This window comes from Haliotis asinina, chromosome 1 (genome assembly GCF_037392515.1).
Source record: "Haliotis asinina isolate JCU_RB_2024 chromosome 1, JCU_Hal_asi_v2, whole genome shotgun sequence".
Taxonomy (NCBI): Eukaryota; Metazoa; Mollusca; class Gastropoda; order Lepetellida; family Haliotidae; genus Haliotis; species Haliotis asinina.
The window spans coordinates 59,666,577-59,680,447 of NC_090280.1; the positions used below are offsets into that span (position 1 = coordinate 59,666,577).

A 13,871-nucleotide genomic window follows, 5' to 3' on the forward strand; every position below is an offset into this window, starting at 1 on the left:
TGGAACAATAATGGACTGATGGTTTGTTGATTAATGCCAATTTTTCAGGCTTCATAATGAAAGAAAATCCTGAAGATATTATTTTGTCATCTACTTTAAGACTGGAAGAATATAAGTAATTTGGTTTGTTTGTTGATTAATGCCACTCATGCTAAATGGCTTTAAATAATTGAGTCTGGTCCAGACAATCAAGTGATAGATATATAAGGATACTTTTTTCCAACGCTTTTCTTAATAGTTTCTCTCAAGGCCAATTTATCCTCATTTGTCATCTGTCAGTCTCAGAAACTCAAACCTATGTGTTACATCAACTTAAAGGTCATTTAAAGCAGAACTAATGGAAACAAACAAAAACAACATATTTGACAGCAACTTTCCAGTATTTGGGGTTCTTGAAGAAAGATACATGAATATTTCTGTGTTTACTCACAGTTGAAGCTGATCGGCTGATTCCTCTTTTACAGTGAACCAGCACCTTGGAACCATTTTTTCTGAAAACAATCATCATCATCATCATCATCATCATCATCATCATCATCATCATCATCATCATCATCACACTCAGCAATATGGCATCAATCTATAAATAATCAAGTCTGGACCAGAGACTTAGCAATATTCTGGCTATATGGCATAAGTCTATATATAATTGAGGCTTGGTCAGACCATCCAGTGATTAACAGCATGAGCATCAATCTACACAATAAGGACATGATGAAACATGTCAACCAAGTCAGCAAGCCTGACCATCCAACCCCATTAGTCGCCTCTTACGTCAAATATGGGTTACTGAAGATCAATTGTAACCTGGATCTTCATTGACCTAACATTGAGATTTCTCAGGTAAACAACTGTGACTGAGGGAGTTACAGCCCATGAAATGCCAGACTAAGAGAAACTTGAGATCAAAGCCAAGATCATCATTCACAGCACATTTCAATGAAGTGGTGGTCTTCTAAATATCACTTTCTGAAATTATAACAATATATAGTAACATCAGCAATTCTTACTTGGCTTTTGATATAAATCTGTAGGTTTTCTCCCAATGAGGCATCAGTTGTGCTTCTTCTACATCGTACAAACGTATATTCATGTACTTGAGCTGCCCAGGGAAGAAGTTGTCAATCTCCCTCGTGACGTTCAGAATGTATTTCACACTGAAAGAAATGTTTCATCATTAATTTGAAGTTGTATCCATAAAAGATCAATCATAGTGAGAACTTTATCAGCTGATAATGTACGCATTTTTCATAGTTCAAAGTCCTCCAATGAATCTGCGGAATATCACATGTCCAGTCAGTTCTTACCCATTCTCATTGAGTTCATCGATGTTGGAAGCATTCCATTCCGTGCCCAGATACAGGAAGTCGAGTATCTGTGATGGCGCATCCATCTGTCCCAGAATCCTCATCATCTCCGAGTCAAAGTATTCCCGGAACTCATTAAGCTTTGCTCCAATGGATTCTTCCACTGTCAGACGAAGCTGAAAGGTTCAGAAATCCAACAATTTGAAAATCCATAGTGAGTGACTTTAGTTTTACACCATTTATAGCAATGTTCCAGCAATCTCACAACAGAGAGCCCAGGAATGGGTTTCACACTTTGTACCCATGAGAAGAATGGGCCCTAGGTTTTCAGCAACTGCATGTCCATAGCAGGGTCTGAACTAGGTGAAAAAGGGTTGACAGTATAAGCATCAACCTCCACAAACAATGAACCAGAGGCATGTTCAGAACCGCGAGTGCCCGCAAATACTAGCAAGCTCTTCATCCTGAATGCCTGTGCCCTTTCGAGCACCCATGAACAACCATGAGTGTCAACAAAGCATCCTCATTCAACACAATTAAAACAAACAAAAAATCAAGATTCATGGATGTCAACTTCTTAATCGTGAATAACACATCCTTTTGGAGCAATGTTGGCTCCTTCATCAGGTGCTATAATGTCATCTCACATCCCTTTCCCTAACCTCTAACAAGAAGACAAGAAGCTGTTCGGTTTGTCCCAGAATAACATGAGTTGGTCATGATTGTCTTCAATCGAGTGTTCCCAGGAGGCAATAGTGCAGGCACTCGTGATTCCGAACATGCCTCTGTTCACACTCGAGTGTTTAATGGAATACAACTCACAGATCTCGAAGTTGCCACATCCAAGTCTGCCTTCATCATGACTTCTCTCAGGCTCCTGCTAATCTTGGTTTTCATCTCAGAAGCCTCCCTTGAAACAGCAACAGTTGTGCATTTCACCTTTCAAAAACATCCAACAAAGTCATAAAAAATGGCATACATTTTGTCACAAGTTGAATGACTGCGCAATATATACATAACAAGCCAATGGCCTGTTGTCATATCGATATCTCTTTGTTGCTAAGCACCACACATGGCAATATATATTGAGACAAAAATAAGGGATCACATGAAAGGATGTGTTCCCTTATTTTTTCCAGGTTTCTTCACAAGCTCTATGATATAAAACCTGTGAAGAAACCTTGGAAAAAAAATAAAAGAACACTTTTGTTTTCATATGATCCCTTACTTTTTCCCCCTTAGTATATCAAGCTGGAGGGACACCTGAAAGTCATGGCGTAGAATAGGATTTCAGCAACCCATGCTTGCCATAAAAGGTGACTGTGCTTGTCGTAAGAGGTGAATAACGGGATCGGGTGGTCAGACTCGCTGACTTGGTTGACAAATGTCATCGGTTCCCAGTTGTGCAGATCAATGCTCATGTTGTTGATCACTGGATCTTAATGGGTCAGTTGCCTCAAGCATAGATATCAAGGCATCAATATTCATATCGAGGATCCAAAACGAGGTAATAATTATAATGCCTGAAGTGAGGCAGCATTGTTCACAGCTGCTCTCAGCAACATGACGGCATGGACTCAAGGGATGTTTCAGAGAAGAAATTGGTTTCACATGTGTTGGGGTATTTCTATCTCCACACAGAGTAAGATTACGTCTTGTCTGGGTACTCACCCATCAGTCGTTGTTGGCACCAGAGTGGACAGATTGACCTCAACACCCTCCATCACATTCCTGAAACAATCAATGATGATTTTCACGAATTTTGTTTTCTGAAATTTGATTAAAAAGGCAATACCTACAAATGCCAAACTAACTCCTGAAGTGCCAGTAAAAAAGTCAAAGATGAAGAACTCATAACACTGCAAGGAGCTGCTGACGAGCTCATAGGCATTACTCTCACCATAATAAAAATTTGCTTTGAGGATGTGACACGCTGTATTTGGGATTACACTTTCTTTGAAAAGTAAAGGTTCTAGCACTATTGTTAGGTTGAGTCAGTGTCAGGCACCTGTTTGCCAACAGACCAAGTTTGCCATCTAACCCCCTCAACCATCACAGCTTCCACAAAAAAGAAAGTCGGACCTTCGCAACAACCTCCTGGGGTCAAGTTCATCCAATGGCGTCAGTCAAAAAAGCCAAAGGTGGACAAACGACCGATGGACAACTATGCAAGGAGCTGCTCATGAGCTAAGGGGGGGTAACTCTAATTTTGATTTGCTTGGGTCAAACCTTCAAGGACTTTTACCCTTTTCTATCCTGACTTACCACTGGGAGACAAGCCCTGGAGTAGAGTTGTCCACCTGTGACATGTAGTACTGCACCCAGGTGTGTGTCAGACCATTGGGGATGTAGGTCTCATCCTCAGCCACCTTCACCGCCTTCTGTAGACTCTGAAGCACCGACCTGGACAACACAAGCAAAACACACGTACAACATCTTCATCAACCTCAACACTACAACTGGGGGTGAAAACAGTGGTTGGACTGATCTTGATAACTTTTTCACACTCGAACCATTAAGTTTAGCAACTGAAGACTCATATAATATAAATGTAAATACTATTGAGTATGTTTTTATACTGCTTTTATACTGCTTTTAGCAATATTAGCATCACAGATGGACGACACCAGAAATGCTGTAGCTATTAGTAGCAAGAACGGTTAGTTTAATACACAAAGTCTATAAATATGTTCCATGGACATGTACAACATTTGTTTGAGAAAAGTGTGACACATCTTGTTGTGGTTGTCAAAATGTACAGATGATTTGCTAAAGGGAGACAACTCTGTCAGCACTCACCACATGGCTTGCACAGACACCGGCTTAAAGAGGAACTTGTGGTCATCTGCCGATATCTTCACACTGAAACCTCTGTAATAACAATCAAACAATGTCCAAATCAGAGTATGATGATGAAATACACTGAACTGTTTTCAGGAGAAACCTTTCGAAAATTAATTCAGGTACACCCTATTTTCATGCACATTCTCCATATTTCACCCACCCGTCACCATCAAGCCTGATCTGTGTGCCGTTGTAGATGGGGAGGACCAGACCAATGGTGGAGATGTCCTTCACGTAGTCGATGCCGAGGATGACAGACTCCTCGGTGTCCTGTCTCCCCACTGTGGACACAAGAGCCATGTAGCGCTGATGGCCGTCCACTCCAGAGGGCTCCAGCTTGACTGCCTGGACAGAGGAGAGGAACAATTCAGTTTCTGGGACAATGGACATGAAATATGGCCATTATATTACATCTTACACCCTCCAGTCCTCCGTTTTAACTTGCCTAAAGGATCACTTATATAACTACAAAAAATAGAATAAGAAAAATATTATTTTTACAGTCAGCCCTCGAAAGCACTGTCAATTCTGGAAGGCAAAAAAGAATAGATAAAAGAAAACTTGTTTGGTGGACTTTTTCAATCCCTTTTGGTTGAATAAAGACAAGCTGAACATAATACAGGGCAAATTTTCTGATGTAGACAATAATACCAACAAATCAAGTTTCATGAGGGTGAAACATGACACCACACTTCCACTGCTTTAATTTTATCATACCAGTGAAACTCACTAATACAAGAAAGGTAATCCCCAACAGTGGATCCTTCATATTCTGTGATTCCACCACTGCTCTAGAAATTTCCAAATGTAAGACAATGTAAAGCAATGCAAGACAATACATGACATCCTAAACACAAAGTGTCTGTGCTATACTCACAACTTTGATGCGATCTTCATGTCGGAGCAGGTACAGCATAGACTGGAGGTGGTGCTGGATATCACCTGGAAGCAAGTTTTAAATCATCAGACCAACAAAATGAAAGATCTGACAACTAATGACACATTTCTGCAAGCCTTTCAATTCACCAAACCTCTAGAAAAATGCTTAACATTTTCTAATAACTTATATTCTAACAACTAACTTTCAAGATGAATCCCATAAATACTTTCTGTTCAGAAAGAAGTAAGGAGTCATCCAGGTAGACATGGCATGAAGTCAGCCATTTTAAAATTCATTGTAAAAATTGCTAGAAGTTTGTCCAAAAATATATACATAGCAAATATATTATGCACAATACATGAGCCAATATGCATGTTTTCCTAGGGATATGCACTAGTATGTCACACATAGATGCGAAGAACTAGGCTTACAGCAAGGAGAGCTACTGGGGCTCTATTTGTTTTCATCGGCAGCAGATTTTTTTTTAAAGATGAGACGCTAAGGGGATGCCATTGAGTCCAGACACATGTAAACAGCTGTACGTGATCAGTGTATCAATAGCATCATTTTCAACAATAACACTTATAACGAAATGTGCAATTAGGTGGGGTATGTATGTGTCTAGCAATTAAGGAAACACATGGTTGACCTCCACTGTGAATAAAGAATATATCTCACAAGGAAAAAGCACTAAATTTCTTTGTGCATAGTTTTTATTCCAGCTCATAAAGAATGGCTTGTGCATTCACCAACAGATTTCCTTACCACATAGAAACTAAGTACCATGTTTATGACTTTTCGTTACATGATCATTGTTATTATTCCCAAGGCTGAACTTAGTCACCTGAATCTGTGCTTATCTTTATCATGCTGAGTAAACAAATGTCAAAATCAGAGTTTCAAGGCGTATACAATTCAACACTTGACTTGTTGCTATTATCATGGGGTCTATGACTAAGACAGAGGTAAGTCTGTGTTAAAGTATGGGAGTTATAGTCACCTCTGGCCTAAGACTATTTGTGAAACTGGGTCTAAGGTAGGAGTACGGGATCACAGCACTAAGGTGATGAGAACTTAAACACAGATAACGCTGGGTTCCTTTTCACCCTTGTGCTACGATCAAACTACGAAAGAGGGCAGAGGCCTATTTTTGAAGTTCTGGTCACCCTCATATTATGATCACTTTGTGAAACAGGATTCAGGGCTACCTGTGTTAAACATATGATCATTAAAGTGCTTCACGTTGTGGAACAGCCCCAGGGCTACTGACGTTAAACTTATGATCATCCCAGTCCTATGATCATTTTGTGAAACAGTCCCAAAGGATCTCTATGTTAAACTTATGATCACTTTAGCACTATAATAGCACAGTGAAACAGGTTCCAAGGATCTCTATGTTAAACTTATGATCACTTTAGCACTATAATAGCACAGTGAAACAGGTTCCAAGGATCTCTATGTTAAACTTATGATCACTTTAGCACTATAATAGCACAGTGAAACAGGTTCCAAGGATCTCTATGTTAAACTTATGATCACTTTAGCACTATAATAGCACAGTGAAACAGGTTCCAAGGATCTCTATATTAAAGTTATATTCACCTACTGCTATGATCACATTGTAAAACAGGACCATGAACACCAGCGTAGTAACCCAACCCCTGCACCCCTAAAAAGGTGTGTACTGTCAAGCTGCTTGCCTGCACTCAGTACCCATGACAAGGGCCTGCTAGGAGGGCGACATGGACTTAAATCAGCGCTGTTTACCAGGAGTTAACCTTAAGGCAAGTCTGTTGACTTTTGTGGGACAAATTGACTTGAACAGGAATTAAAGGGACATTCACTGTCTAAACTGTGATGGATTTTGCCTGATGTTGGAACATAATGATAAATACCTTTCCAAATATTCTGCAACTCCACAAATTGGTTTGGTCAACAGTGGCCAGTCATGTTGATAAATGTCATATGGAAATTCAGGGAAACATATTACCAAGAATACTATCAAAGGCGAAAATTTATGGACGTGACCTTCACATCACATGCACTTTCAGCATACTGTTTCTGTACAAAGTTGGCATGTAGTTACATATTTTCATCACTGTCACCACACTATTGTTGTGCTGTCAGGTGTTTATGATAGTTCCCAAATATTCTTACCACATGATAGTTTGTCTCAAGTGAACAAACAAATAAATATATAAATAAAGACATGGAATCCAACTCCTAAAATATATGGAGAAGTCCATCGCCATTTAAAACTAAGAATTTTTCACCACTCCATTTTTGACTTATGATTAATATTCAGATGTTTTTAAAAATACAATAACGTTTACTTATTTCTGGGATTTGTGTGTGTTAGTCACACATGTCCACTTGTGATTCTGGACAGATGATGATAGTGGGGCTCATATCACTTTGAGGAAGAAAGTATGAAAGTACTTAACCTCCTAGTGCTAAGATTCTTTGAAGGCTTTGTCTTCCTAAATTAACATTAAATTTCAGAAATATTTTAAAATTCAAAATGGTGCCAGAACATTTTTAAAATTCAGGACCAGATACCATATAGCCTTGCCCAATCATTCTAGTCTTGAGAACTCTGGAAGTGCTCGACAATGCTCATGGTATCAATCACTAGTTTGCTAGTTCACACATGAATATTTAAAACCTATCATACAGCTGGATACTGGTTATTTATTACTGATTTACTTACAGCACAATAGTCATTCACTTAAAGCCTATCATTTCCCAAAACAATATACATTTGGAAGTCGAGCAATTACCTAAACTGCCCAATACAATAGTGCCCTAAAAGTATCAAAAGTTCATGACCCTCGACAACAAAGCACCCAAACATAGACTATTTGTTAGAAACAGGCTTTCTATCTTGAAAACATTGTCCAGTGGTGCAATGTGGAAAATAGGTGACCTGACCAGACTTCAAATATGCTCTGTGCCTCTCGTCAATACCGAGACATGTTCGCTGGCGTCTTCATTCAGGAAAGAAATGCAAAGTTTCTTTTTTCCATTATGGAAAGCTGGATGGAGACTTGGGAGGAAAGTGGTGTCACGTGAACTGACATATGCCTCTGTGGTTGCTTCCGTGTAATTGAGGAAGTTGGATTAAGTTTGAGAAACATTTGAAAACAGGCGATCCTTAACAAAAGGGATGAAACTGATATTTATGCTTCTATTCAGTGCAATCCTCAGAAATTTTACATTCAGAAATTCTACATTATGTTATAGCAAGTGACATAAACACTAAAGTAAGCGACTGATCGCTATTTACTGCAAGCTAAACGTTTGTTATGTAAAGCTGCACATAGGAAAATTCGAAACTGAAAATTATTCATCCTTGCCCAGACAATACACTGATAATACTACAAACTGCAATTTTTTTCTGTTTTGATATGAATTAGTTAAAAGTAAGGATATAATGGGGACTGTGAGTTTCGATTTATTCGCCTATTAACAATATTCCAGCAATGTAACAGCGAGTGACATCAGAGATGGGCTTCGCACGTCATACCCATGTGGGAAATCTAACCCAGGTCTTCCAAACACCAACTCCATTGTGCTACCCAATCGCCCCTGTATGGGTATGAAAAACAACAAAGTGACCGATATTCTAGTTAGAACAGTTGACAACAGCCCGAGAACTGCTCTTGTTACAGCTGGTTTTCAGCAACTTATACGTGTTGAAGAGGCTGCTAAGTAGGATAGTATAGTCAGGCTAACTGACTCATCATCTTATTCCAATGTGTGGATTGATGTCCATGATGTCAGTCACTGGATTATGTGGTCCAGACATGTTTATTTAGAGACTGCTATCATAGAACTAGACAACTGTTGAGGTGGTGTCAAACAACAAACAAACAAAAAACATTTGCCAACATCATCTTTGAAGATGTTGACACTTTTCCATGTGTAACTGACAGAATGAGTGAGCATGTATGTTCATATCCACAATTTTAGTTTTTCGGTCTTACCGCCATGGCTCTTTTTTGATGACCTCCGAGGTATTTCTCCTTGAGGTAGGATGAGAGCTGCCCCTCGAACAGTGAAATAGCTCTCACTCAAGCTGAAACACAAAATAGGAACAATTATATACAGGAGACTGACCTCGTGCCAAGCATTTGCAAACACTTCCTGATCTTTAAACATGATGAAAATGATCCAGTTAGAAATTATATTTAAATAAAAAGGTTGCTCAGAAACAGAATTTATTAAAGCATCTTAGCCATATATGCTGAAATAAAATGACAACTGTTAAAATTTTTTAGCAAATTGTTATTTTATCCATTTACAAATTTCTTGTTCTGTAAATAGGGACGATCAATTTGATATATCAACTTATCACATCGTTACACAAATGCTCAACCTCACTCAAGTTAAACTGTTATTTGTCCCCAAGAAAATAAACTCACCGTGAGTAATAAGTCTAAAAATCAAACCACATGCTGCTAGTTTGTTCATACATCAAAAACAAATTATTTTTCACAAACAAAAGTTGAAAAAAATCAAGATGACGGAGAAGCTTCTCAAATACAGACATGTTATAAATTATTTTAATTGTGCTCAAATTCATAAAATCAAAATCCAATAAATCCCCCACAATAAATCCCCACTTCACATCATAAGCTTGTCCAAAACCTGAACACATTATCAGGGTCTTGTCATAAACAGGACAAGGGCCAATATTCATTCTGAAGTCTGGAGAAAATGTTTCCCTATTTCTGGAAATTTATTTATATTCAAAGATACAACATTCTTGTAAGGTAACAGTAAGGCCTTAAAGCATATTTCTACATTATCTGTTAAATTAGATCAGAATTAAGGAAAATAAAAGCCTCTAAAAATCCCAATTTCGAAATATCAAAATGTTCTTCATCCCACTTTGTCTGATGAGCGGATGGTTTAGAATCCCAATAAAATTCTGCATTACATTACTTCAAAAACAATAAAAAATTGTTTCTTTCAATATTCATTCCACTTGAACAAAGAACAAAGTCTCAGGGATCAGCCAATGCTGGAAAGAGTGACAAAAGATGCACAAAATGTTACCAAATTAGTTTCTTTCCTCCATGCTATCTGCCATTCAATTTCAATCACAATTCTGGGCTCCCAATTTTGTGGTTAAACTAACAGTGGGTGTTAACTTGGGTTTTCATATCAAGCCCATGCAATGTCGCACTGAAAATCCCGGTCTTTTTCTATTGAAACGGACACGTAAAGTAAATTCCCCCTTGTTGTGTTTTCTGGACAAAACCAAGCCGAATATGTCGGGTCTTTACAAATTCTTGTCTCTCTTTGCAATATTTTTGCTGGAAAAAGTAACATGATTCTTGTATATGCTAAATGTTTTGCACAGCTTTGGTTTGCATAATCACCATTTTGACAAGCTTTAAAATATGCATTTCTTCCAGATGTTTTAACTATTTCGATTACTTCAGACATAACATATGCAACAAATACAGACCAACTAAAAACAAATTGTTGTATTTCTGTATCAAAACATTCTTTCTTTTTAACTGAAAGATCTGGAAATTTTGTATGAAAAATATACCAAACACAGTAAAGCATAATTACAGTAAAAAATAGGTACATTTTTGATGAATATTCATTTTCCTTAATTTTTTTGTTTATAATACATTCATATATTCTAACCATCTGAATTATTTAGCATTTCAATAAGAAGACATGATAATGAACCCATTAAATTTGAACATTATTTGTTATTGTGTTACAATAATTACGATTATTCCACCATCATATATTATTTTTGCAACATATTATCAATATTATCATTACATGGTGCAGGATTAAGAACAATAATTTGTAAATAATTCATTGTTAATCAGCTGTAATAATGCATTTGACAACAACACACCTTGTTAGTACCATCAAGGTAAGTCTGTCCAAAATATATTCATCATAATCATCCAATTCTTTCTTAGTTAATCAGGCATGGCATATATATAAGAACAAACTATAACAAAGGAATCTTTAAGTTCGGATCTATGCCAAACTTTCAGAAATGATTTAGATTGGTTGACTTCAAGCTCATGAGCAAGATCATTCTTGTGCTGCATTAGAGATGAGAGAATACCAGCTTCTGGGAACTGGAATGAAGCAATTATACTCTGGATTGCTCAGGATGACTCTTGAATTGTATCAGTGGAAAGAGCGAGGCAAGACCCAGGAGATCAAGGAAGTTGTCACCTTGGCAAATCATAGTACCCTGTCAAGTACCCAATCAAAAACCATGATGAACGAATATAGATCAGTGGATGCTGGTTAAGGTACGGGATGCAAGTTGCAACACTGAACAAATGATTATGGGTGAACAGTGCTCGATTGGAATTAGTTGAATCAATCTGTAATTGTGCAATTTCAGTTGTAAAAGCAAAAACACATCTTGTAGAATGATGCAGATGTTTTAATTATTGATAAAAACAAAATTCTGAGTGTGAATGTTGAACAGGCAATCGCTATTTCAGCATTACATTTAACCGCTTCTAATAAAATATTCAGTAAAATTTCCTTCTCACAGTAAAGAGACGTGGAAGGGTTTATCCAGGTTGTACCCACACAGAGAATCAAACCTGGTTTACCTGCATAACGAGTAGCTGCTTTACCTACTGGGCTAACCAACCCTCTCTACTATGAGGTAACAGTACTGACAGCAATAAAAGGCAGTAGAAAATTGGGGGCTTGAAGCAGGAATTGTATTAGTGGCCACAAATGAAGAAAATGGTTACATTGTCAATAACAAAAATAACTCCTAATAATGCTTCAGACATATTATGATGAGTATACTGGGTCTAATGCCAGTATTTGGTTTACAGAGTTGGTTTACATGACCAATGCTCCAAGAATCATAACAGGGTTTCTTTTTGGTTGGTTGTTTTCTGTTTAACACCACACACAGCAATACTGCAGCCATATGGTGGTGATAGGTAAATAATCAAGAAGGACCAGACAATCCAGTGATCAACAGCATCAGCATTTGATCAATGCAACTGGGATACAATGACATGCCAACCAAGTCAACGAGCATGATCCCAGTTGTTGCTTCTTATGAAACAAAATGAGTTGCCGAAGACCAATTTTAATCTAGATTTTCATGGATGGACTATAACTGGGACTCATCCTTGATTCAAACCCAAGGTCAGTGGATCCAGGACCAACTAAGGGATACAACTCAGGGAATTGTAACACCAAGTTCAGACCAAGACAGAGCTGATATACAATAAATGAAAATCTTTCAAAACAAGCCTTTGGATCTGCCTAAAATCTTAAATTATAATGTAAAATCATGGAAAGACAATTTACTACACATGCTGACACGGACGCTGCAGTAGGTTGTCAAAGTTGTTAGATCACACAAGACAAGCAGGAACAGAGGGGAGCAAGGTTATTGCTATGGTTATAATTGCAAAAATATTTCCATGCTTATGCGAAAATCTCACCAGGGCCGAAGCTTTGAGATAAAGCGAACAGAATGGAATAACTTTCGCAGTCTTTGTACATTTTGTTTGTGGGATCTGAAACAGTAGTCCATAACATCACTGAATGAGTGAGTTGAGTTTGAACCACTCTAAATTGTTTTTCAGCTATAATGTAAGCATTCACCTTCAAAATATGATAAACACTGAAATAAATGTTATGGAATATGTTATGATACCTAACAGATGAGGACCTAAAAGAGAAAGGTGCTAATCAGAATTACGTAACTGACAGTTCTGTATTTTACGCAAGTACAGCTTAACAATGTGAAGACATTTTGAATGAATGAATGAATGAATGAATGAATGAATGAATGAATGAATGAATGAATGAATGAAGTGAGCGAGGGATTGATGGCAGTTAGGATGGATGGATGGATACTTGCCTGCCGAGTCAACAGTGCAAAAACAGACAGACAATAAAAAGTAGTACTGCTTCACGATTACTATTAATAGAAAAGGAAGGATTAATGGAAAGATGAATGGATGACAGGAGGGAGGGAGGAATTAATGGATAGAAGGTTGAATGGATGAAAGAACTGTGGAGTCAAAAGTAAAACCAACTTAAAACTCACAGCCCCCTGCTTCATTTCACAAGGTTTAGTGTAGGTTTTTTTTTCATGCACTATGTATGCGTCAAGTTCAACAAGATGTGCTGTTCCTGTGGTGTGACGAGATATCTATGTGTGTGAGACACACAGCAATGCACATTCCGCTGCACATGTCACATGTTGATTGTGCATAGCTGTCATTTTGCAAAGTGACATAGACACGCAACCCCTAAAGTAACCACAGCTGTCAGTTGGTGGAAATGTTAAGTTTCATGTGCAATTTGGAGGCTGTTCAAAGTTCAACAAGTTTTGCGATGCTTTTAGCAATATTCTAACAATATCATGGTGGGAAACATCAGAAATGGGCTGTACAAATTGTATGCATGTGGGAAATTTAACCACAGGCTTTGATTTTTTAAGCTCTCTTAGAGCTCAGAGAGTCATAAATTGATGTTAATGTATGGCATATATGCCTATCTTAGCACTAAGAGAGCGAAGAAAACCTCGACCCTGGTCTTTAGCAGAAAGACTGAATGCTTAAACTACTAGGCTACTCGAAAGCCAAATCAAAAGAAAGAGACATCAGTGTATTTAAAGCTATATATTTTTGCATATATTTTTGCAGTTTAATAGACAAAAAGATATTAAATGATCATGATCATCATGACACATGTCATATTGACCACTGTCATGAGCATCATATTTTTAAATCATGTTTTATCAGCATTAGATTAGGGTAGGCTACACAACACTGTTATTTTCTGTGTTTATTTTGCCATCAACA

The 13,871-nt window shown here is 37.7% G+C and overlaps 1 protein-coding gene across 3 annotated transcripts in view; it reads right to left on the reverse strand.

The window, feature by feature from the left end:
* Positions 1 to 13,871, reverse strand: part of LOC137295231 (uncharacterized) — a 72,162-nt gene that overhangs the window by 7,833 nt on the left and 50,458 nt on the right. For 2 of the 3 annotated variants that reach the window (XM_067826559.1, XM_067826567.1), the window contains 10 exons: positions 9,018 to 9,109; positions 5,029 to 5,093; positions 4,312 to 4,496; positions 4,107 to 4,178; positions 3,573 to 3,710; positions 2,979 to 3,038; positions 2,130 to 2,217; positions 1,308 to 1,483; positions 1,011 to 1,157; positions 431 to 491 (listed from right to left, as the gene is read on the reverse strand). In XM_067826559.1, the coding sequence (XP_067682660.1) occupies positions 431 to 491; positions 1,011 to 1,157; positions 1,308 to 1,483; positions 2,130 to 2,217; positions 2,979 to 3,038; positions 3,573 to 3,710; positions 4,107 to 4,178; positions 4,312 to 4,496; positions 5,029 to 5,093; positions 9,018 to 9,109 (1,084 nt within the window). Of the gene's footprint in view, positions 1 to 430; positions 492 to 1,010; positions 1,158 to 1,307; positions 1,484 to 2,129; positions 2,218 to 2,978; positions 3,039 to 3,572; positions 3,711 to 4,106; positions 4,179 to 4,311; positions 4,497 to 5,028; positions 5,094 to 9,017; positions 9,110 to 12,500; positions 12,576 to 13,871 lie in introns of all 3 variants that reach the window. The other variant, XM_067826551.1, reaches the window with a different exon arrangement.